Source organism: Brachyhypopomus gauderio, chromosome 5 (assembly GCF_052324685.1).
Source record: "Brachyhypopomus gauderio isolate BG-103 chromosome 5, BGAUD_0.2, whole genome shotgun sequence".
In the NCBI taxonomy this organism is placed as follows: Eukaryota; Metazoa; Chordata; class Actinopteri; order Gymnotiformes; family Hypopomidae; genus Brachyhypopomus; species Brachyhypopomus gauderio.
In genome coordinates this window covers 8,302,600-8,326,527 of record NC_135215.1, presented here as the reverse complement: position 1 = coordinate 8,326,527, position 23,928 = coordinate 8,302,600, and the positions used below count along the sequence as shown (strand labels likewise).

The 23,928-nt window shown below is 44.5% G+C and overlaps 2 protein-coding genes across 7 annotated transcripts in view; one reads left to right on the top strand and one right to left on the bottom strand.

The window, feature by feature from the left end:
* exoc4 (exocyst complex component 4) overlaps positions 1-11,852 on the bottom strand; it is a 133,658-nt gene extending 121,806 nt beyond the window's left edge. For all 5 annotated transcript variants that reach the window (XM_077005344.1, XM_077005345.1, XM_077005346.1 and 2 more), the window contains exons 1-4: positions 11,755-11,852; positions 8,880-9,069; positions 7,577-7,771; positions 2,911-3,098 (exon numbers count right to left, since the gene is read on the bottom strand). In XM_077005344.1, the coding sequence (XP_076861459.1) occupies positions 2,911-3,098; positions 7,577-7,771; positions 8,880-9,069; positions 11,755-11,834 (653 nt within the window). In that variant the 5' untranslated portion in view covers positions 11,835-11,852. The remainder of the gene's footprint in view (positions 1-2,910; positions 3,099-7,576; positions 7,772-8,879; positions 9,070-11,754) is intronic.
* A 7,953-nt stretch (positions 11,853-19,805) lies between these two features.
* The window catches only part of chchd3a (coiled-coil-helix-coiled-coil-helix domain containing 3a), a 64,180-nt gene continuing 60,057 nt past the window's right edge, over positions 19,806-23,928 (top strand). Inside the window, exons 1-2 of one of the 2 annotated variants that reach the window (XM_077005342.1) lie at positions 19,806-20,048; positions 21,152-21,386. In XM_077005342.1, coding sequence (XP_076861457.1) covers positions 19,968-20,048; positions 21,152-21,386 — 316 coding nt within the window. In that variant the 5' untranslated portion in view covers positions 19,806-19,967. The remainder of the gene's footprint in view (positions 20,049-21,151; positions 21,387-23,928) is intronic. The other variant, XM_077005343.1, reaches the window with a different exon arrangement.

The following is a 23,928-nucleotide window of genomic DNA, read 5'->3' as shown; positions in this document are numbered from 1 at the left end:
GGAAATAAACAAATAAATAAACCCTAACGCAAGTTCTCCCAAAAACCTTCGGGTTTTTTTAGGTGACACACGGTGTTCAGATGAGCTGAACAGGTTTTGAAGACGTCTTACAAAGAAAACAAGCTGAAATACTTGGAGACTTTTGGATCCATATCGAAATAGAGGCATAAATAAATAAGCCATCCAGCCAGCCTTGCTGACACTGTATGACCCGAACTAATAAATCACTTTGCTTCATGAAAGCTGTAAGCAGTAATTGCGGAACAGCAAAGCCTGCAGCAGAGTGAAACCCACTGTCGCATTCCTGAGATCAAAACCAGCGGCACAACAACACACTTTAGCTCGGTGGGGTCACCACCCCGCATTAGCCTAATGCGCTACACTGTGGCGACTTGGCTAACACAAAAGAATTAGCATTGCAGCAACATTCGTCCATGCTGCACAGTATGAGGGTGGGGGGGTTGGGTGTTGTAACCCCCAGAGACTTCTGTGAAGTCGGTGGAAAACAAAACCCTGCAAAGCTCTGTCTATTATCATTCCTCTCATACGGCTCAACACGGCTGTGCATGAGGCATCTGTGTTTGTGGGAAATGTAGGAGCTTAGAGCAAACAGACAGCAACAGTTCGTAACTACACTGCAGTATGGAGGAAGGAGGAGAGGGGAGGGGAGGAGAAGGGAGGGATGGGGAGGAGAGGAGAGGGTAGAGGAGGAGAAAGTAGAGGAGAGGAGGGGGGAGAGGAGAGGAGAGGGGAGGAGAGGGTAGAGGGGAGGAGAGGAGAGGGTAGAGGAGGAGAAAGTAGAGGAGAGGAGGGGGGAGAGGAGAGGAGAGGGGAGGAGAGGGTAGAGGAGGAGAAAGTAGAGGAGAGGAGAGGGAGAGTAGGAGAGAGTAGAAAAGAGGGGAGGGGAGGAGGGGGAAGAGGAGGAGAGAGTAGAGGAAAGGGGAGGGGAGGGGAGGAGGAGTAGAGGAGGAGAGAGGAGGGGAGGAGAGGGAGAGGGTAGAGGGGAGGAGAGGGGAGGAGGGAGAAAGGAGGAGAGAGGAGGGGAGGAGAGGGAGAGGGTAGAGGGGAGGAGAGGGGAGGAGAGGGGAGAGGAGGAGAGAGTAGAGGAAAGGGGAGGGGAGGAGGGGTAGAGGAGGAGAGAGGAGGGGAGGAGAGGGAGAGGAGGAGAGAGTAGAGGAGAGAGGAGGGGAGGAGGGGGAGAGGGTAGAGGGGAGGAGAGGGGAGGAGGGAGAGAGGAGGAGAGAGTAGAGGAAAGGGGAGGGGAGGAGGGGTAGAGGAGGAGAGAGGAGGGGAGGAGAGGGAGAGGAGGAGAGAGTAGAGGAGAGAGGAGGGGAGGAGGGGGAGAGGGTAGAGGGGAGGAGAGGGGAGGAGGGAGAGAGGAGGAGAGAGTAGAGGAAAGGGGAGGGGAGGAGGGGTAGAGGAGGAGAGAGGAGGGGAGGAGAGGGAGAGGAGGAGAGAGTAGAGGAGAGAGGAGGGGAGGAGGGATGGGGAGGAGGTATTCTGGGGGGTAGGTGTTAATCTCTTTAAGGGGTTGATAATCACTCACAGGTGTGAATATAGTTCATAACAGGAAACCAGCAATGCTACTCTGAACATCTCCTCTGAACCTAAAGGCACGTGACCTTCTGGGATGGTTTAGGGTTTACCTACAGGCAACATATGAATATTCTGGATCGGTGCTGACCAATATGTTGGTCTTGCTTTTAAATGATACACCATAATGTCCTCTGTAACACTAACTAATGCAGAAGGAAGAAATACACAATTCGTCCTCATATGTGCTGACATCACAGACCAGCGTCCCTGAGGCCAGCACTGTATTTTTAAACAAACTACATCACAGTCGCAATATGTAGTGATATAATCTCAACATAATGTTTTTTTTTTTCTGAAAATCACGCAGCCCTGTTCTGTTAACGTTGTGTTGCGATGCTGCCTCAGAGTTGAATCAGCTGCTGATTGAGGCTTCAAATGCAAAGTACAAATGAGTTTTCAGAGTTCTGACACATTTTCCCTCTCAGTGACAGCGAATGACTAATTTTGTCTCATTTTAGAGGTTTTGCTATTTCGAACATGCATCCCCCTGTCTTCTCCGCTGGGCTTCATAATTAGGCTAATCAGTTACCGCGTCTGACGCGCCCGACACGTCGTGCACGCTGCGTACGGCGAGACCTGGGTGCCTGACGGGGGGGGGGAGCTTGTGCTGGCGTGCGTTAGCCAGTGATGCAGCTTCAGCCGCCGCCCGCAGCACAGGTGAGCGCTGTGGAAGACGAGGAGCGCCTCGGTGACACTGGGGACGGGCGCCGTGTACAGGGGAAACACTCCGTATCACGGGGCTGCAATCTGACGCTCACACCGCTTCCTCAGTCTAACGAATGTCTGGAGTCGCGACTCGCACGCAGGAAGGTGTTTTCAGAATGACTTTAGGTGCCTCAGGAGGACCAAGCAACAAAAGACCAAAAGTTATTCTTTAAATACCAAAGCACAAACAGGTATTTTAGGAGCTGTTGAATAAAACCAGTTTAACAGTAACTAATCACCTTAAAATACTGTCTTGCATAAAATAATGATGCACCAAAATAATGAACTAACGTAGCTGGTTTTCAAAAAGGTCCTAACCACTACTAATATCTGGAGTATATCCATAGGAATATGTGTGCATATTATTATATTATTTTTCTGAAATATAATGGACGTTTTCCAAAAGACAACTACACGTGGGACAACTGTGTACTACAGCTCCTCAGTGACTGTTACCGTTACTGACACCCAGTAACAGTTTCCCGGAGGGCAGAGACACGGTTACTCAGTAACTGAAACTGCTGAGCATTTATGTTTAAACTACAATCTTGCCATTAAAGAGTGATGTTGTAAGAGATTCAATAAACTTCATTTGCGAACCCTACTGACCCTCTGAGGTGACCCTTGACCTTCCCACGGTGGCCCACGCGGCTGGTGGAGCGGATGTAGAGGTGGCGGTGTAGCTCGTCGATCAGCACCAGGTGGATGTTGAGCTTCTTGCTATGCAGCTCCAGACGCAGGTCGCTCAGACCCTCCACTTGCAGCAGAGGACCCTCCAGGGACTCCACCGCCGACACCTGCACACAGAGCAGCACACCTGAGCACGCCAGAGCACGCCAGAGCACACCAGAGCACGCCTGAGCACGCCTGAGCACGCCTGAGCACGCCTGAGCACCCCAGAGCACCCCAGAGCACGCCTGAGCACGCCTGAGCACGCCTGAGCACCCCAGAGCACACCAGAGCACACCAGAGCACACCAGAGCACACCTGAGCACACCTGAGCACACCTGAGCACACCTGAACACATTGCCAGCATCACACTTCGCCTGGGCTTATGTTTGTTTATTACTCTACTGAGCTGTTAAGGGAATCACAGTAACACAATGTACTCAGAAAAAAACAAGTTTATCAAATGAACAATACTGCAATAGCGTTCAACTGAAATGTGTTGGCTGGGCTTCCACTTGGACTCGGTGTCCAACTACACCGGCATATTTTGAATTAATTGCTCCAATATGAATACAGCCTAGAGGTACAGATATTTTTCAAATATTTACTTTCAAAGAAAAAGGAATAAACCACCATAGTTCTCCACTAACTGAGCAATAATCACGGGCGGAGAGGAACTTCAGTGACGCATGCGGGTTTGGCGGCGTTGCAGCGGGCCTAGCAGACCCGGCAGAGCCAGGATTAGAAACACCAAGACCACGGGCTTCATTCACAGCACACGGACCTTCACACTGAAGAATATTTAAATGCCAAACACTACAACTGTTAATAATGAATGTATGGATGTACATCTGTGTGCATCTCCTTACAAACGTTTAATCTTCCCCAGAATGGGAGCACACATTGAGTCTGAGCAGCTGGATGGAACATACCAACCAACAAAATATATTCCTAATCCTTTGAATAATTTCATTTCAAGCTCTTGTTTAATCAGGATCTTAATTTTAATAACCTAAGGATAATCCCAATAATCCCAAATTTGGCAGTGTAATATCTGGATATTGTCACGCTTGGCTCCGCCCTCCTCCTGTCCACCACACCTTCTTTGTAATTATCCTGCCGTTATTTGCGTTCTCACCTGTTTCTTGTTTGTTTCATTATTGTCTGGTATTTAGTTCCTGGTTTTCTGTGTTCTCATCGTGGGTTATTGTGTGTGTTTGTTACCTGGTGGTTTAGTTCTTGTTAGTCCGATTGTTAGCTCTAGTTTCATGATTAAAAGCCTTGTAAGTATTTGTATTGGTTAGTCTTGTCTCCTTGTATGTTTCAGCTTTAATTACTCCTAGTCGTGCAGTCTCTGTTCATTCTTAGTTTATCCTGGTGTTTGCTTTGTGATCTGTTAAGTTGTCTTACTCTGCCGGTCTTCGTGTCGTTTAGTCTAAGCTTCTGTGTTTTGTATTCAAGTTCCCGATGATTTTCCCCCGTGTTTATGTATTAGTGGTCTAGCGTTTTTGGTCGTTGTGGTTTTGTATCTCTTGTTTACTTTAGTCTCTGCTGTGTTTCATTGTACCTTGTATTATTTCAGAATTCTTATTTACATAAACGTATTTTCCTTTCATAGTCGCTGTGGTTCGTTGTATTCATTCGTTCGTGTTTCAGTTTAGGGTTTGGTATGCCTCGTAAGTCGCGCACTCTCCGTGTGGGTGCGGTTTCTTTAAAGGAGACTAGCTCCGCCAAGGTAGCGGTCCACTCTTCACCGCAAATGTGTCCGACCCCGACTCCCACCGCGTTACAGATATCTGTAAAAATAAAATACTATAATATCTGTAATATCTTGGCACTATAATATCTGTAACAAAAAAATTCTATAAAATCTGTAATATTGTGGCACTACAATGTCTGAATATCTGTAATAATAAAATACTATAATATCTGTAATATATTGGCACTATAATTTTTGTATATCTGTAATAATAAAATACTATATTATCTGTAATATCTTGGCACTTTAATGGTTGTAAATCTGTAATAATAAAATACTATAATATCTTGGCACTATATTATCTGTACTAACTGCATTCCTGCATATACATTCATATATATATACGTGTATATATATATACATACATATATATATATTCCAAGATCAAAGTGGGATTCACCCCAAAGATACTGGAGAACACGTATAGCTGTGTGTGTGTGTGCTCCAAAAATGTTTGGTCAATTATTGTCTGTATGTGTGTGTATAAACCAGTCACTGGTATAAACACACACACACACACACACACACACGTGTACTCACATTCATATAAACAAGCTGATTAAACACATGCATTCAAGAACTACCATCTACACAAACACAGACAGTAGGCAGACACACCCTGTTGAGCCTATATAACATTTTCAGATTGTAACTACTAGTCACTAGAACACATTACATATTTAAATAAATCTGAGATGCGAGTTTTTAAGCTGTAAAGGAGCAAGCCAGTGGCAGGCAGGGAGAGGGCCGGCGTGTCGCTACACAGCGGCAGGGCTGAGCTGAGTCACCTCGGGCTGCAGCTGGCCTGTTGGGTTCCTGTGTCATCACATCAGAACCAGCGTGTGACCTGCAGCTCCATCTGGTTAGCCAAGGTACCGACACTGGGGAGCGTCTGCTCCCTCACTCACCCACTCACTGTCCACCCGCATCAGCCAGTCGCCACTTCTCCCGCTGTCCTGCCCCTCTTTGACCATTCCTGATATATATACCCATCACTTGCTCCCTCCCTCCCTCTCTCTCTCTCTCCCTCTCTCTCAGACACTCACTCACTCACTTCATTTGCTAAATCTTTGCCAGTAAATGGGGGATTTAATGGGAGGTTAAATTGTCAAACGATTGTGTTCTGGAGGGCCAACACTGGATATCTGCACCACTAAAGAGGAGCACAGTTAGCTGCAGTGCTAACCCACAGCTCCGCCCCCTCAACCTCACACAGGAGAGCTGCTCCTCCTCCCAGCGAAGACAGGGAGCATGAGGTGGCCACAGGACTCTGACCAGCTGCATGTCCACCGCGCTGTCAGAAGGCTCAGCTGGAGACTCCAGGGAGTCCTGGAGACCCAGGTGGAGCGGTGCATTCTGGGAGAGTGTCTCTGAGCATAACCTGGAGGTTCAGGGAACACTACTGGGGTTAGCTGGAGAACGGTGCTCATTACAGACACCACAGCAGCTCCGATATCCCTTCAGATGAGGCGCGTTATTAATTTGTAAGAGTTGTGCTGTGTAATATTCAGCACATTCAACATCCATAACTTCTGTCACTCGGGCTTTTCAGAAAGATGAAGCACGCAGCCATACTTGAATGTGAGGACACTAATGAGGGTTCTCTGGTTTCACATGAGAGCATCGGAGGAAATTTACAAATGCATGCATGCTAATGTAGGAGAAGAGTCCTCCTGCACTTTACACGCATCCAATCAGTATGATCACTGAGACAGACAGCTGGATGGGAGGAGAGGGGAGGGGAGGAGGGGAGGAGAGGGGAGGAGAGGAGGGGAGGAGAGGGGAGGGGAGGAGAGGAGGGGAGGAGAGGGGAGGAGAGGGGAGGAGAGGAGAGGGGAGGGGAGGAGGGGAGGAGAGGGGAGGAGAGGAGAGGGGAGGGGAGGAGGGGAGGAGAGGGGAGGAGAGGGGAGGAGAGGAGGGGAGAGGGGAGGAGAGGGGAGGAGAGCAGAACGTGGTGCAGCAGGAGGCGTGAACCCGTGCAAGCTGGTGAGCGGAGAGAGACCTCAGCCTGACAGATGCATGAGGTAATGAGTGACATCCTGACTGGTGACTTCCTGTCTGGAACGTGGGAGTCTTGCAGGGTGCTTACAGCGCCACCCGAGCACCCGCACGTCACCCACCCGATCCCACACTGTGTTGCTATGACACCACTGCAAATTGAAACACCTTGTACGCGGTAATCGACACTGGCAGTCCCTCCTGACTCTACACAGTCACCCATGCACAGGGCGGGGGAACGGGGAACGATTCTCCCAGCAGAGTAGAGATGTCCAGGAAGAGAAAGAAAATGAGAGAGAGAGAGAGAGAGAGGGAGGGAGGGAGGGAGGGAGTGGGAGACAGAGAGAGGGAGAGAGACATAGAAAGAGAGAGAGAGAGAGAGAGAGAGAGAGAGAGAGCACTCTCAGATGAGGTGACTGAGGCTACATGTTTGTTCCTGACAAACAAAACCCAAATCCAGGTGAGAAACCTGGACAACACCCCCACTATGAGCACAGATAGCTGCTAATTGCCCATGTCTGGCGGGAGGAGTGGCTGTGAAGCAATGAAAGAGAGCACCGAAGCCACATCATGTAGCGTCTTAACACCCACAGAGGCACAGCTGAGAACACACGCCAGACTGACAGCTCTGGGCTTCAGCACTGCCTCTCCTCTTTGATGAAGTCTAGCATGCAGTGTGTCTTGTGATAAATCTCATTGCAGATGTGATAAATCTCATCGTAGTAATACAGTTGGAAGTATCTTCCAATCTCATGGACACTTTAAAGACTCTGAAATGTACATCAATGTAAAAACCACCCAGTATCCCTGTTGTTCAACACACACACTCTCTCACACACACACACTCACCAGCATGTCGGTGGCTTGCAGGTAGTGTTTGCTGGCCATGCTGGTCTCCAGTTTCTGCGGGACCTGTTTGATGTTCTCAATCTCGTCCAGGAGGTTCAGGACATGCTTGTGCTCAATGCCCTCTATCCACAGCTTCCTGAGCTCATCACGCTTACAGTGCAGGAGCATCTTACAGGACAGCAGGTTCTCCTTAACCTGAGAACACAGAGGCCAGCACTCAGGAACAGAACCGAGCCCACACTGCACAGCTGGGCTGAGCACAAACAGGCCAGCAAGAATTCCCCTAACGCGAAAACTCCATCACCTGCAATTCATGCTAAACCGCTTTTCAATATTTTGTGAAAGTTTTTTTTATATATTTATTGTCTCTTAGATTTTATTACCTCTCACAGGGTGTAACAGCTTTCACTGTGATTTTTACATAAATCATAAACACATCAATCACACCCACAGAACATTAACAAACAGCAAAATCAGCTCTGACATAATTTATTCTCAAATAAGAAATGGCATTACAATGCCTCTGCAACCAATTTATGTAAAAAACATCCTGTCAATGACAACCTGGGTTAATGTAATTATATGGGTATTTTCTATATACAATTTATGTTTAATGTGTCCAAGCACACTACAATATGTTAAATACAGAGTAGAGGCAGTACAGTATATAGTATAGATTTGCCAGTGTATACTTACTGCACATTCATAATTTGTTCATATTTACACCATCATGGACAGTGCATACCACTCACAAACACAAAGATTCATCACTTCAACACCTTTAAAGATTAACACAAGAGGATCTTTTATAATATGAAGGTGAATCTAGTTTAATATAATATGAATAACACGTGTGTGAGAATAATGAGTGATAGCTGTTCCCTTGGTATCTCTCATCAAGAACATTAACCACAAAACACACCGAGCGCTCTGCTTTTCCTTAATTTCTCTAGAGAAGGACAGAGATAGTGTGTGTGTGTGTGTGTGTGTGTGTGTGTGTGTGTGTGTGTGTGTGTGTGTGTGTGTGTGTATGTGTGTGTGTATGTGTGTGTGTATGTGTGTGTGTATGTGTGTGTGTATGTGTGTCTGTCACTGAAGCAATCACTGATGATCAGACAGATGTGTCACCACAGAAACATCAGAAAGCTTCAGGGACGACCCATCAGAAAGCCAGAGGTGTTATGACGCCCTCCTGACGACGGAGAGGCGTGTTGCAAAAGAAAGTAGCATAAACACTGTGGAAAAGAGCAAAGGAGTGAAGGGAGTCATGAAGTCCGAGAGGTTGCGGTGTGCCGGGCCTCACCTGCTTGATCTTATTGCGAGAGCTGGTGATTCTCTCAGTGATGCTCTGGTAGGTGCGAATGGCAGTGGTGAGCTCAGTGTAGTGCTGAACTATGAGCTCATCCAGGTCGCGGTCACATTTCTCGTAGGCCTCCTCCAGACGGCTCTTCTCCGTCTCCCTGTCCTGCACATCATCGCTGCTTGACAGGGTCCTGCAGGACGCAAGAACAGGACATGAGGAGCACACCAGATCACCACAGTCTGCTTCTGAAGAGGAGGAGTCGGAAAACACAGAATCCAGGGCGAAAACGGTCTCGTCACGTGATTACAAGGCCAACCGGTCACGTGATTACAAGGTCAACCTGTCACATGATTACAAAGCCAAACTGTCACATGATTACAAGGCCAACCTGTCACATGATTACAAGGCCAACCGGTCACGTGATTACAAGGCCAACCGGTCACGTGATTACAAGGCCAACCTGTCACGTGATTACAAGGCCAACCTGTCACGTGATTACAAGGCCAACCTGTCACGTGATTACAAGGCCAACCTGTCACGTGATTACAAGGCCAACCTGTCACATGATTACAAAGCCAACCTGTCACATGATTACAAGGCCAACCTGTCACGTGATTACAAGGCCAACCTGTCACGTGATTATAAGGCCAACCTGTCACATGATTACAAAGCCAACCTGTCACATGATTACAAGGCCAACCTGTCACATGATTACAAGGCCAACCTGTCACATGATTACAAGGCCAACCTGTCACGTGATTACAAAGCTTTACTGACCCTGTGGAGATAACATACTAAGACTGTGCTGACAGCTCCACACGTTTGTTCTGAGACGGATTTTACAATGTCACATTACTGATGATAAAGTGCCTCTGTTTTGACCATTTAAATATTCATAAACTGTAAGATACGGACACTTCATATACACTCATATCAATTATCATCTAGCTGGCATTTGAAATACTGCAGATGATTTTAGACAAACACTTTTAATTAGTCTATCTGTTTCATGTAAAGCAAGCTTGTCCTCTAAATCAGGCAATGACTGGGCACAACAGCCACCCAACAAGTCCCAGACGGCCGAGTGCCAAGGATAACACCAGAGCTCAAAGAAGCTGTCCTGATTATTCTCCACCGCAGCTCATGAGGACAAAGCAAAGGCCTCCCTACAGAGCTCATTACAGCCTCCACACTCTCACAGAGACAGAGAGAGAGAGAGGGAGAGGGAGAGAGAGAGAGAGAGAGAGAGAGAGAGAGAGAGAGAGAGAGCGTCTGCCATTACACAAAGTCTCCCTTCCTTGGGCATGATTGTTACTGCTAGAGAAGGTGTGTGCGAGGTGAGGGTACAGGAGAGGTGAGGGAGAGTCTGGACTATGGGGACGCTCTAATCTAACCTTGAAGAGGAGGAGGATATTCATCATGCTAGGGCCATGATGAAAGGACCCGCTCCAGAGTGCCGCAGGCTCACTTCGTCCTGCGATGAAGAGGGCACGGGTATCACGACCTTAGCCCAAATGATCAACAGCACAGACAAATGCTCTGTTAGCCAGAGCTGAAATATAAAGTCTGGTGCCGCGGGTGTTGTTTGGTTGGAGTTCACTGTCTCAGTGCTGAATCTGTGTTTTATCCCCCTCTACTCATCACAGCAATATTGCTACCAATAGCTCTGCTATACTTTAACTCTGCTATGCTCCTAATATAATGTTAATTCAATTATCACAAGGGCTTACATTCATTTGCACATGTGATGTCCTGTGCTAGCTCACAGGACAGCTGCAGGACATCACTGACCCGTAATAACATAATTTTCCTGGAGCTTAAAAAATGCTTACAGGGCTGTTTTTTTTTTTTCCTGCACATCATGCTGTCACATGTGGACCAAACATGAATTAAAAAACAGCACTGAAAGTTCAAACAGCAGTAATTATCTCCATTTATCAACCATTCACATAGCTCATTTCTGAAAAATTAAAAGTTTGATTTTGGTCAATGAAAGGAGTTTAACACTGATACCACTGAATGATTTGTGCAGCTATTCTCTAAGCTATCGTTTATTCAGAGTTGATCTATCTATTGTAGTTTTCAAGGATGACCATGTCTCCCTCAGAATATTGTGCCAGATCAAAGATCAAATTGAAAAATAACGAAATAACAAATATTAAACATCATGAGTGTGTTACGCATGAGTTTGAGTTTATCCCTTAAGACAATAACTTCAACAAAAGCATTATTATCTTAAATGACTGAAAACACACACACACTCACTCACATATATACTCATATATACACACACACACACACACACACACATATATATACTCATACACACACACACACACACACACACATATATATACTCACACACACACACACACACATATATATACTCACACACACACACACACACACACACACACACACACACACACACACACACACATATATATATACTCACACACACACACACACATATATATACTCATACACACACACACACATATATATACTCATACACACACACACACACATTATATATATATATATATATATATATATATATATGTATAGTTAAATGCAAGCGATAAATCGAGTTTTCTAGCCACGGTTTCATATCACGTAGTTGTGCTGTGCACTATTTAATAAAGGTGCCATAAGTATATTTTAGAGCCCCCTAGCCAGCTGTCCAGTGAACATTCACATCAGCTGTCAAACGGCAGGATGTGAGTTTCTGTGGCCTAGGCTAACCTAGCTAGCGATTATGGTCACTGTTTTGTTTTTGTAGGCCGTTAACAACACCTCTCCCGGGAAAGGGCCAGCACGAAAAATCACAGAAATGAAATTACGACGTCCATTTATTTTAAAACTCGAAGCTTACCTTATAACAGAGATTAATAGACCGGAAGGATCCTTGCTTTTGGAGACTGCACTCCTGTATCTGCCTGTATCGGCTGCCATTTTTGCTGAACTACACCCTCACAGGCGCCAACCACGCGCATGGTGGTCTCAGCCAATGAGAAGAGAGATATCTGCATGTTCGGTAGAGAGAGCAAAGTTGTCATGGGAAATGAAGTTTTAAACGTACCGCTGTCTGTTTTTTTAAGTTACACACAAAAAAAGATATATGATACCTATAAAAGATAGTTATGATATATGATATCTATGAAAGATGAGATATCTATGGAATAATATAATATTATATATAATATATATATATATATTATATATTATATATATATTATATATATATATATATATATAATATCGTATATTATATTATATTATATATATATATATAATATTAATATATAATGTATAATATATATTAAATAAACATTAAAAATAAATACAAAATAATATTAAGAATTGTGTATATATATGGAAAGTGTCCTTGAGCATTTTGAAATTGAAGTTATTATTATTATTATTATTATTATTATTATTATTATTATTATTATTATTATTATTATTATTATATATTTATATTTATATCCCATATTCCAAGCCAGGTAATTACACACCTCATCCCACCAAGGTATGCTGGAATCTGAAGCCAGCAGGTGCGTATGGCTCACACTGCAGGCCCTCCACAGCCACAGTTCCCGTCTGCCAGCCTCTCTGGCCAGCACAGTTTCTACAGGGGGCCCACTTCCTGCCCACGGACACTCCTCCTGGCCTGCCACATCCTCTCCTTTGTGGTAGCGGTACATGGCAAGTCGGTTCTGTGGACCACAGCAGATCAGCCCCGGTGCACCACCTGTCCTGGTCCTCCTCCACCACACAAAGGCTCTCCCACGCCAGCTGGAGTTAGGGGCATTGTCTCGTCCTGCAGTGCAGGTTGATGAGTGACTTTCTGTGACAGAACATGTCTGAAGCTCAATTCTGGTGAGCGCTGGCGTTGCCCTGGCAACTTCTGGTGAGCTGATGCGTGGTGTGGAGGCGGAGTCCCTTGTCTTTCCTAAGACCATCGCTTTGTGTAGCCTGAGTCTCCTGGACATCCAGCCCGTTGCCATGACCACTGACACTTTGCTCCCCTAGTTACTGTGAAACTCCTCTGGTAGCTCAAACCAGCAGAACTCCTCCACCTGCTGCTCGGCCATGCTCTGTTCTGGGACCACGTTCGCCTTGGGCCACTTATATATATTTCCTAGACAAGAGGACATAGATGTTCTTGTCATCAGTGGTAGGAAAAAGACCCAAGATGTCCACATTAACGTCCATCCTGGGAAACAGAGGCTGAAACAGTGCATGTGCACAAATAGCAAGACATCTGTGTGGCAGCCCGGCCAGTAGGTTCGTTGCTGTACCCACTTCATCATCTTTCCCACATTGAAGTGTCCCATGCCAACTGGCCTGTGCGCCCCACACAACACAGTTTTTTTCAGGCTGTGCGGCCCCAGCAGCTGTTCCGGGGCTCCGCCCACACACAGTACAGCAGCTCACCGTGCAGCTGGAGGCTGGTCCAGCCAACACGATGCACTTTAGCCGCAGGCCCGTGTGGTGTAGTATCTGCTCAGCTCACTTTTCCTGTTTCCTGGAGCCACCCACATGCAGGAGAGCTCTATATAGGCCTTCTGGGCGTGTTGGACCTCCTCATAGTCCACAGCCTTGAACCTGGTGTCACTAGGGGTGATGACAATAGTAGAACTTCTATTACCCACCTCCAAAGTAGCAGCATGCATAGGTGGCACACATGCGGCAGTAAGACAGGGCAGCAGTGAGACAGGGCAGCAGTGAGACAGGTGTAAGATAGAAGTGTCACTCCAGCAGCTCTGTGATCCACCTCGTGACCTGGCCCTCGCAAACTCTGACCCACACAAGCCAAGTCAGCAAATGTGGCCAGATGAAGGTGAGGACACAGAGGTACAGGTGATGATGCTGCTCTTCTGTGACAGTCAACTGTGCTCTCCTCGTCTCACAGACAAAAAACCTCTCAACCCTTCGTCCTCTACTTGTATGAGGACGCCATAATGCCCTTTTCACTGACATCTTTAACCACAATGAACTCTGGGAAACAGAAAACGCCAATGTTAGTGCTTCACATAGCTGAGAACAGAGAGCAGAATGCAGCGTATGCTCCCCTTGCTCATCCTCCTCACCCTCCTCATCCTCCTCACCACACTTGAACACAGTCCTATTTGCGGTGAGACACTCCATCAAAAGCTCAAATTTGGCCGGCATGTTACACAGTCTGAACGCCATAACTCAGAACTTCCGGCGCTGATGCCTAATGTGAATGCGTAGTCTTGTCTTTAGTGTCTGGAGCGAGTGCGACCTGCACACACCCACTCCCCAGACCCATCGGGCTGAGCTGAATCAAACCGACCTATGGTGTCGTCAGTGCATTCACTGATGGTGTGTCAGATGCCTCCCTCTCAATATATGTGCCATTTTTACCCATTAATCTAACCTTAATCAATCATAATAAAGTGAAAACTAAGAAATCTCTTATATACCCAAAAAGTGACTTGCTATATTTACAGTATTGATATATAAGTCTGGTATATACGATGGTATAAGATGGTATAAGTCTGTTTGTGTGGCCAGTGGTAACTATGGCAAAGATTATTGCTAAGGGAAATGATCAGTGCCCAGTTATATAAAATATCTTACATAGATTTGTCTATTAACTACTCCTTACATTTAAGTGTGTTTAAATGTAACTTTGACCTTAAGGTTTTTCTTAAGAGAAAGGATCATACAACCCTACATTTTCTCTTAAGCAATCTCTTAAAAACTGTAGTCTTTCATAAAGTACCTTATCAGTTCCCTGACAGATATTTTAAGGATACCAAAGATTAAACTCAACTGGTTAACACGGGCCTTCAAAGAATTTTTATATTTTTAATAACCACATAGCCTGTGTTTGGATATACAGCTGGTTAACCAGCAGGCCATTTGAATGAATGTAGTAAGTACTGTTGAATCTGCTCCAGTGTTCGTAACCAACTTTGTGGTGCCTGACAGTTGAGCTGGGGTGGACCCCTCCTGTCAGGAAACAGCTGTGTAGCTACAAATTTAGCCGTTTCACTGCTTGCAGTGTAGGAGCTCCCACAGCTAGCAGACTCACCCCGCTAGTTAACCACACGACGTAGTTGTCATGGCTAATTATACTGTCTTGTTTTACATATTTCCCATTTTTACTTTTTTCTTTTTTTTTTTTTTTACTATTCACTCAAAAACTGGACTCTCCAAACTCAAATCCTCACGTTTAATAGCATTAGGTGTTTTGCACACAGACTTTAAACACAAGACTGTATATAAAGTCTACGGTTTCACCAGTGACAGGTTCTTCCGTAATGAGAAAATGCTGTCATGGAAACAGTGGAACGTTACTGCAACCAAACCTCACGCGCTGTAATAAATCCCTCACCGTTTTCCTTTAGTTAAGTGTTGCGTTTGAGGTCTTTTATGCTGTTGTCTTAAATAATTCGCTTGGTTAAACAAAAATACTCCTTAATACTCAAGGGAAAAAACTTAAGATATTTTATGAAAGTGGGCACTCATCTACACTCTTGAACTGTATAACACCGTGGAATTATTATTTTTTATTTAAACAACTGCTTTATATAAACTGGTTCTACCTTCTGGAATTTCAGAAGTACATTGCTTGTAAATGAGGTGCCTCCAACATGTCCTGTTTCTCTGGCAACCTTGTGCACTCTGCTGCAATTTTGACTACTTCTATATGTTTTACTGCAGTACACTGCAGTTGCTCCTTGGAATCATCCTCTCTCTCTCTCTCTCTCTCTCACACACACACACACACACACACACACACACACACACACACACACACACACACACACACACACACACACACACACACAGACTATCCAAACGGAGCAAGTCTAATTAATTGTTTGTGTTTTTTTGCCCGTTCCTCTGCATTTGGCAGTGTGCACTGTGCAGTGGGCAGTGAACCTTCTCCTCAGCATCTCTTGACAATCTCTGCTCCAACAAACTCAAGAGAGAGGAGCATTGATCCTGGCTCAGAGGGTCGATGTGGCAGTTTCCGCTCTGAGTGATGGATCCTCCGACGGTAGAGATTACAAAGTGGGCAATCTTTGTGCTTCCCTCTAAAAGAAACCTAAAGTTTTGGACTCTTTTTTTCGTCTTTAGCTGCTTGAGCCACATTTATTTTTGGAGTTCTTATCAGCGTTTTTTTTACAGCCAATGGTCCATCACTCCAGCTAATCTACTCTCCAGTACTCACAACTGAGTCTCCTCTCTGCATTCACCAACAGTGGTTCTGAAACTTAGATCAAAGGAACCTTATGGAGTCGCTGTAGGACGTCTGTGCACTCTGGGTATTTAGTACTGCATTGTACTAAAGGCCAGTCAAGTGTAAAGCCGAATATGATTTTGTTGTTGTCATTCCTGGGCAGGATGCCTTAACAAAACAGGCCCAGGAATATCATCTAGGACACTGGGATGCTCTGATACAAAATAAAGACTTTCGGTTCTTTTGTTATAAATAAACATCTACACTAAATTATATTTACTATATTTACTTTAACCAAAAAAAATACAGGATCTGACAAAAATACAGGTTTGCAAATCACATAATTACAAATCATGCAAATCAAATCATTTTTTAAATGTCGTGATACCATCAAACAAGATGTTGTCATTGATGGCTACAAATAATCAGGTAATTGTGGGGCTTTTATAATTCAAGGTCATAAGATACAAGGTCATATCGTGTAGGACATTTTTCTGGCCACACCTCGATAAATATGACAACAAGTGACGGTTCAGATCAAGTGAAGAGGTGTATTATGGTTATTTGATGTACTACTTCACATCTGGAGGTGAACCCTGGGTGAGTGAACTACGTTGGTAATAAATCTTCAAACTGACATTATGCAGACGAGTCATGTCCACTTGACAAGCTAATGGTCCACAGCGTTTTGGCAGCCAGGATTAGCTGCATGCAAAGGTGTGTGGGGGGAAAAAACTTGCTCTGAGAATCTAATGAGCTGATAGTAGGACTCTCAGACTGGTGCTACAAGTCAAATTGGCCATGCTGCTGCGATGCCCTCAGCCACACTCCAGCGCCCCCTCCTGTCCCGCCTCTGCACTTCTTCCGGGGGCCGCGGGTAAGCCGATCGCGCGATAACGCTGCGGCTGCGATTCGACCTTGCACGGCTCCGTGGATCCAAACAGGCCTGCTCGCAGACAGATACGCCGCGGATGCGCCTCGTTTCCCACCGCGGCCGTTTTGTAAAGGCACGAGGGCTCGCCCTGCTGCAGCACATCTGCTCCGGTGCACGAGGCATCAGAAATACACCCTCCGGCTGTGTGTACGGAACAGATGCACTCTGAGGTCTGAGGTCTCGTCTGCACTCTGCCAGGGCGGACCAGAACTCCGCACTCCACAAAGCACTTGCACACCATTCACTACATTACCTGGAGGTTTCTACAGATCTACATGTCAGTATGGGAACTCAAACATAAGATGCCTGTTCAGCCAAATGCTATGATTCTCCCGTCCGTGAGCACAGCCTGTTTCTTAGGTCCTGTCACCATGTCGGCTGTATCTTCAGCCCTTCGTCTCTGTTGGCTCCATTAGCTTGCATTCTCCTCTCATGCAGAAAGTGTTTTCTTCTGCTTTTGAAAGTTTGTAACATTTTAAAATGCACGTTTATGTTAAAGGTTAACCTCAATATCTTATGTAAGGCTATAGTTTGAATGGACTATGAGTCACCATTCACACTGGGTGTTTATTATTGAACAATAACCACAGACAGGTTGCAATAGTGGTCTCGGGTGTTAGTTCGGTTCTCTTCTAATATGGAAAGCATTTTCCTAAATCAAAATACCAACGACCATGTTTTCCAAGCTGTTTTTTTGTTTTTTTTTTCCCCAAGAGTCATTTTATGTGAGTCATTAAGGTTGACCTCCACCTCACTGATGTAGTACCAATGGAGGCTCATTTCTTAAAATTTGTTTAAAAGATTTCATGCATAACAAAAAGATAAGACTAAAAATATCATATCTGAAGTGTTCCAGCTTCACTTATTTATCAAAGTGTAGACCTAGTTCATCAGTGATGGCTAAGTTACCTTGAGAAAGTAATCCGATTACTGATTACTGATTACTCCTTTTAAAAGTAACTTAGTTACGTTACATATTACTTGATTTTAAAAGTAACTACGTTAGATTACAAGTTACTTTAGTAGTTACATTCAGCAGCAAAATAAATTTTTCCAATACTCACTTTATTGGAAGTGCATTTTTAACAGTAACAATGTATTGAAGCAGGTTCGCCGAGGCAGAAACTGCTTAATCCAAAAATCCCGAGGAGGGAAACTTTATTGATAACGCAACCCTGGCGCGCGCAGGCTCCGCCCCCACAGTGTCACTTAAAGGAGGAGTAGTAGTCGCTACAGTATCTCCTGACATTACGTTTGTGTAGCTGCGCGGTATTATTTGTAAATTTATTTGTAAACGTAATACAAGCGAACTGGGGTGGGTTTCCCGAAACGTTCGTAGCGCCAAGTACTTCGTAACCTCGTATGAAACGTACGTTTCGGGAAACCCACACCTGTTCAGACAGACAGCTTGTGAAACGAAATACCATTACAATTTCAAGCATTTTAAAGTAGGCGACGTTAGTCAAAATTCCAGCACTTTTCAAACGTGGAACACAGTGCAACATTAAAATTCTTCATGTAAATGTTCATTCCCCTGTTTTTGAGGGGTGTTTCTTTATACTACCACACATCGTTACGGGAGGACACTGCACAGAATGACATGTAAAACGCGCTCGCGCTCTCACAGGGTCGCGCGCAGCGTGCGGAGTCGAGCGCTACGGTCAGGCGCAAAAGTAGAACTGAGCCAAGAAGAAAGCAAAAATATATATATTTTACTAGGGAAAATAAAAATAGTAACGCACAGTTATTTGGATAAGTAACTTTAATCTGATTACTGGACTGGAAATAGTAGCGCGTTATATTACTCGTTACCGAAAAAAGTGGTAAGATTAGAGTAACGCGTTACTAAGTAACGCGTTACTGACATCACTGTAGTTCATTTGGGGTGAACTTACAATAATAATAAAAACAAACAAATAAATAAATGGTGTTGGTAAAACATTCAACATCAAATCTGCAAACTGCACTAATGATGACAAAGTATGTGTGAATTGTAAGGTCTCGGAGTAGGACAAACTTTCAGCGGCCCTGCAGAACGTAGTCTAATTTTGGCTCAACGCTTAATTCCAATTTATAAACTACGAGCTCCTTTAGAACCTCCTCCCAAATTGGTATTTGCTTTTGAGATTATCAAAAATGTGGGTCTACAAGAGAAGAAAGAAATTTGGTGCAAATTCCATTTAAGCTACGTGATCCTGCCACAGTTCACACTATATCTGCTCTGTGACATCCCAACAAAGCATCAGCACACTGTTCGTAGTGCAATGTAGAATAAAAAAAAGAAACAAATAAATATGTTTCCATTTCAAATCATAACTTTCAGGGTTTTTTTCCGTGTAGGACATTCTTTATGATTGGGTAGTATAAACTTTAAGATTGTCAAATGAAGTAGACTTGTTTTTTTTTTATTGCGCGGTTTAAAATAATTTTCAAAGCAAGTAATGTGGAATTCCCATACTTTATGTCCCGTCTTTTAAATAAAGGAAGCAATAAACAATTAATAATTGATGTCCATGTTCTGATCTTTTTTGGGCATACGGGTGCATAAAATCCCGTATAAAATCCGCCTACAGAAGCCACGTGAAAGCTTTCACGTACCCATATGCACACAGTGGCCAAACAAGCGCGACCTTACTGTAATAGGGGCTCCATGTGTCCCGACCTCGGGCGGCGGATCTTGCGCGAGCGCTCAGAAGCCGGAGTCCCCGGGTGTCACGAGCGCGTTTCAGACGCGCGCGCGCACAACCGCTCCGCTAAGAGGGGCGGGGCTCTGGGCGGAAGCGTCGCGCGTCACGTCGGAAACGTGTGGCCCGAACGTCCAGGCAACTCCGGTGTACGAGCAACAGATGTCCCGTGTAATTCGTGGTTCATGAAAACAGTTTATAAACTCATGAAGTAGCCGAAGTGTGTTTAAGTTCTTTATTCGTCAGAAATGGGAGGCGGCAGCAGCACGCGCCGCGTGTCTTTCGAGTCAGACGAGAACGATAACGTAACGGTCGTGAAGGGCATACGGGTGAGTGACGGGTCCACTCAAAAACACTCACAAACGTATTTTTTTCACCGACTTAAAAGTCGTCGCTGTTGTGTTTACAACTACCTCGACCTGTTTCCCCGTTTTTTAACTTAAATATAACCGGGGGAGCCGCTTGTCCAAGCTAACACGCTAGCTGACTAGCCCGTGGGGGGCGCGCGCCGCGTCCACGTGCAGAGGCGCTGGACACAAATACAGACACACACCGTGTCACTCCCTTCACTCCGTAGGGACGCTACTAGTGCACGGACGCTACTTTGACATTGCCAGTGTCCCAGGGACATGGTTACATTTAGAATCAGATGACCCTTAATGAAGACAGGTGCAACAAGCCCACCACACAGCCTGTAGTGTTGTGTGTCTGTGCTTTGGTGTGTGCACATGAACCAGTAGCACGTAAAGGTGAAGTTACCACGTCCCAAACACACGTTTCAGCCCTGACATCTACGAGCAGAAGCCATGCTGAAGGTCACGTTGTCATACATTTCATAGCAACAAGGGAAAAAGAAAAACATTGTGTAGATATTGTTGTTTCAGTGATTTACTGTATAAATATATTTATATATATATATTTTAGGTGTTGGTTAAAAAAACTTTATTTACTACAAACCACAACAATTAAAAATGTAACCATAGAGGTAGTGATTCAAAATTCAAAACAAGCACTGATATGTCATTGTGGTCAAGAGCAGTGCATTTGGTAACAAAGTATTTATAAATATTTTTCTATTTTGTTATAGCAACTTTCTATATATTATAGCCACTTTCTAGACCATTCAAGTGTTAATGATATCTGGCCATTTTGCTTTCTAATATTAGCATCATGTCCCTGACCCCCCCAACATACACACACACACTTTATTCTAAAGTTATAGAAGGCTTGAGTGATCAATCTCAGGCACAAATGTATTTATTTTTAAATAAATGTAAAAATAGAATTTGTTAATTTTATTTATTTTAAAATTCATTTTTCTTTTTCTTCGTTGTTTGTTTTCGTGAACAGCTTTGGCTTGGTTCTGGATATGAAAGGTGCTATACAAAAGATGACCTATATTTAACGCGGAAACACGCTTTTCCCCCCACAGCTATCCGAGAATGTCATCAACCGGATGAGGGAGGCATCGGGCCCACAACAGACACCATCAACCCCAACTCCTCCTCCTCCGCCTCTGTTGCCTGTACCTCCACCCTTTAACCCCATAATCTCTCCGACACCACAGCCAGCTCCTGAACACGTGGGCTCTTCTGCACCTCCACCTGTAGAACCGGCGACGCCCATCAAACCTTCTCCTGCCGGGCCTGTTGCATTGCCCCTCAAAGGTGAGTTGGCTGTGCCTTCTACCCCCCTTCCTTAGACGAGCGTGTAGCTCCGCCTCCTGTAGGTGGGCTGGGCAGCAGTTAAGATGATGAAAGCACCGTGGTCTCGATCAGAGATCTCCACTCCTCCACGCTGTTCAGCTCTTGTCCTACAGTAGTGGTTAGGAAAGTGTCTGGAGCACGTCGTAGTGTTACACAACCAGAATGAAGGCTCATGTACAAACCAAAGTGTGCGAGTTATATAGTTACTGAGAGAAAATGAGAACAGGAACTCTATTAGCCCTGACTGAGACTTGGGCTTCAAGTTAGCATTAGCACCGGGCGACATTATTGGCACTTACCGCTGTTGTGTATAGGAGACACATTCAGGACTATTACACTATGGATTTTTAAAGATTGGATTACCTAATGCTGCCCAATCTGTTTTATTTCTTCCTTTTAAAGTTCAGCTGCTCTTTTTAAAACTGATTGCAGGCCAGTGCTCCTAATGTTATGATTTATAGCTATGACCAGCCAGCTAATGAAACAATTCATTCTTGCTTGTAATTGCATTAATGAATTGATGCTGTAATTAGGTGTCCCATTTACTCTTGTTCCTCTTGCAAGGTGTCATGCTTGTTGTTTGGAGAGTAGCTGGCTGAACCAAATGCATGCAGAACCGGTCCTGCTTCTGTATGATTTAAAGTGAATGTAACACGGTCAGAACCGGTCCTGCTTCTGCATGATTTAAAGTGAATGTAACACGGTCAGAACCGGTCCTGCTTCTGTATGATTTAAAGTGAATGTAACACGGTCAGAACCGGTCCTGCTTCTGCATGATTTAAAGTGAATGTAACACGGTCAGAACCGGTCCTGCTTCTGCATGATTTAAAGTGAATGTAACACGGTCAGAACCGGTCCTGCTTCTGCATGATTTAAAGTGAATGTAACACGGTCAGAACCGGTCCTGCTTCTGCATGATTTAAAGTGAATGTAACACGGTCAGAACCGGCCCAGGCCCTCAGTCAGCTGTCATCACTTTGCCTACCTCGTCTCAGTAAATCATGATTCATATGTAATACGGTATTCTGTCAGTTTAGGCTAGATTTGAAACCTCATTTTCTGCTACCCTACCGAAGCGTACAATCTCAAGTGGTCACATACCCAGCCGTGTGTGTGTGTGTGTGTGTGTGTGTGTGTGTGTGGACTTCTACATCTTTGATAGGACATTTTTTTTTAATGCATAGATTTAAAAAGGCTTTAACTGAGCACCGTGAGGAGTTCTTGTGCATGCATGTTATTGGAAGGGAATTACCAGCGTAGGTAATTCATGCAGAGACATATGTGGGCTGTGAGGGTTCATGGCTTCAAAAATCATCTCCAGTGTGTGTTGTTTCCAGGACACAGTCGTGGGTGGACGTCTAAGTGATTTGCATAATACCGCCCACGGCAACAATTGTGTTCTCAACCCTAAGCATGAGAGTAGCTATGGGCACAATGTTACGTTTTGATATTTTTGTTTTTGCTTTTTTCAGAAGAGAAAAAAAAAAATAGTTGAACAAACTCTTCCAAAATGGCCTGATATTCCTGTTTGGGTGTAATTGTGTCTGTAGCTATCATCCTCTCTGATTAGATGTGAAATGTTCATGAATCATCTCATTAACTAATTAATTCTGGTGAAGCTCACTGTTAATGCAGCTGTTTGGTCAGTGTTTTCTGCGCCTGTTTGTGAACATCATTTGTGTGTGTGGCAGAGAACGGTGAAGGTATTACGCACACACTAAAATAATGCCTTATTTGATTAATGATTGTGATTACAGTAGTTTAATGTAAATCGACACACTGCAAAACTTAAACAGCTTTTATTCTCCTGGTGATATTAAGCCATCAAACAAATTTAGAATGCGCAGTAATGGAGCAAAGGCAGGAGATGCACAAATATCCCAATATTATTGTGGTGTATTTGAAGCTGGCGTCAGGATCTAACCAGAGTGTCTGAATGTCGGACGTCTAACAAGCTGTCCTATAGGAGGACACTGAAGCAGACCGACGAGTGTAAGGATTACCACAGCTTCAACCTCTCAATACTACAACTGTACATTATCATCTTCACAAAGTGGCAACATCTGTGCTGGGTCTGCCATTTGATAGGGATCTTAAAAGGCTGCCGGTGTTGAACAAAACCTGATATAATGATCCCAAAAGAGCTTTGAGCCGTGGAGTTGATCTCACTGAAGAGTCGTCATTTTTCTTTTCCAGTCTTCATTTGAAGGGGGGGTTTATTTTAAGAGGCAACCCATGTGGCTTGAATGGCCCAATCTTTCATTATAAACTGTTAAAATATAAATGACATTTAATGAACTCATTATATTTAATGACAAATAGAAATTCAGGGTCTTTCTGCTAAACACAATTTTCCCTGGTGTTATTTAAGACCTCTTTTGTTTGTTCTATGTGTTGGTATTAGAATAGACACTCGGTTTTATGAGGAATGTTTACACAGTGCAATATTGTTATAAGACCTTTTAGCCAAAGTCATTTTCTAAGCTTGTGCCACAAGAAAGAC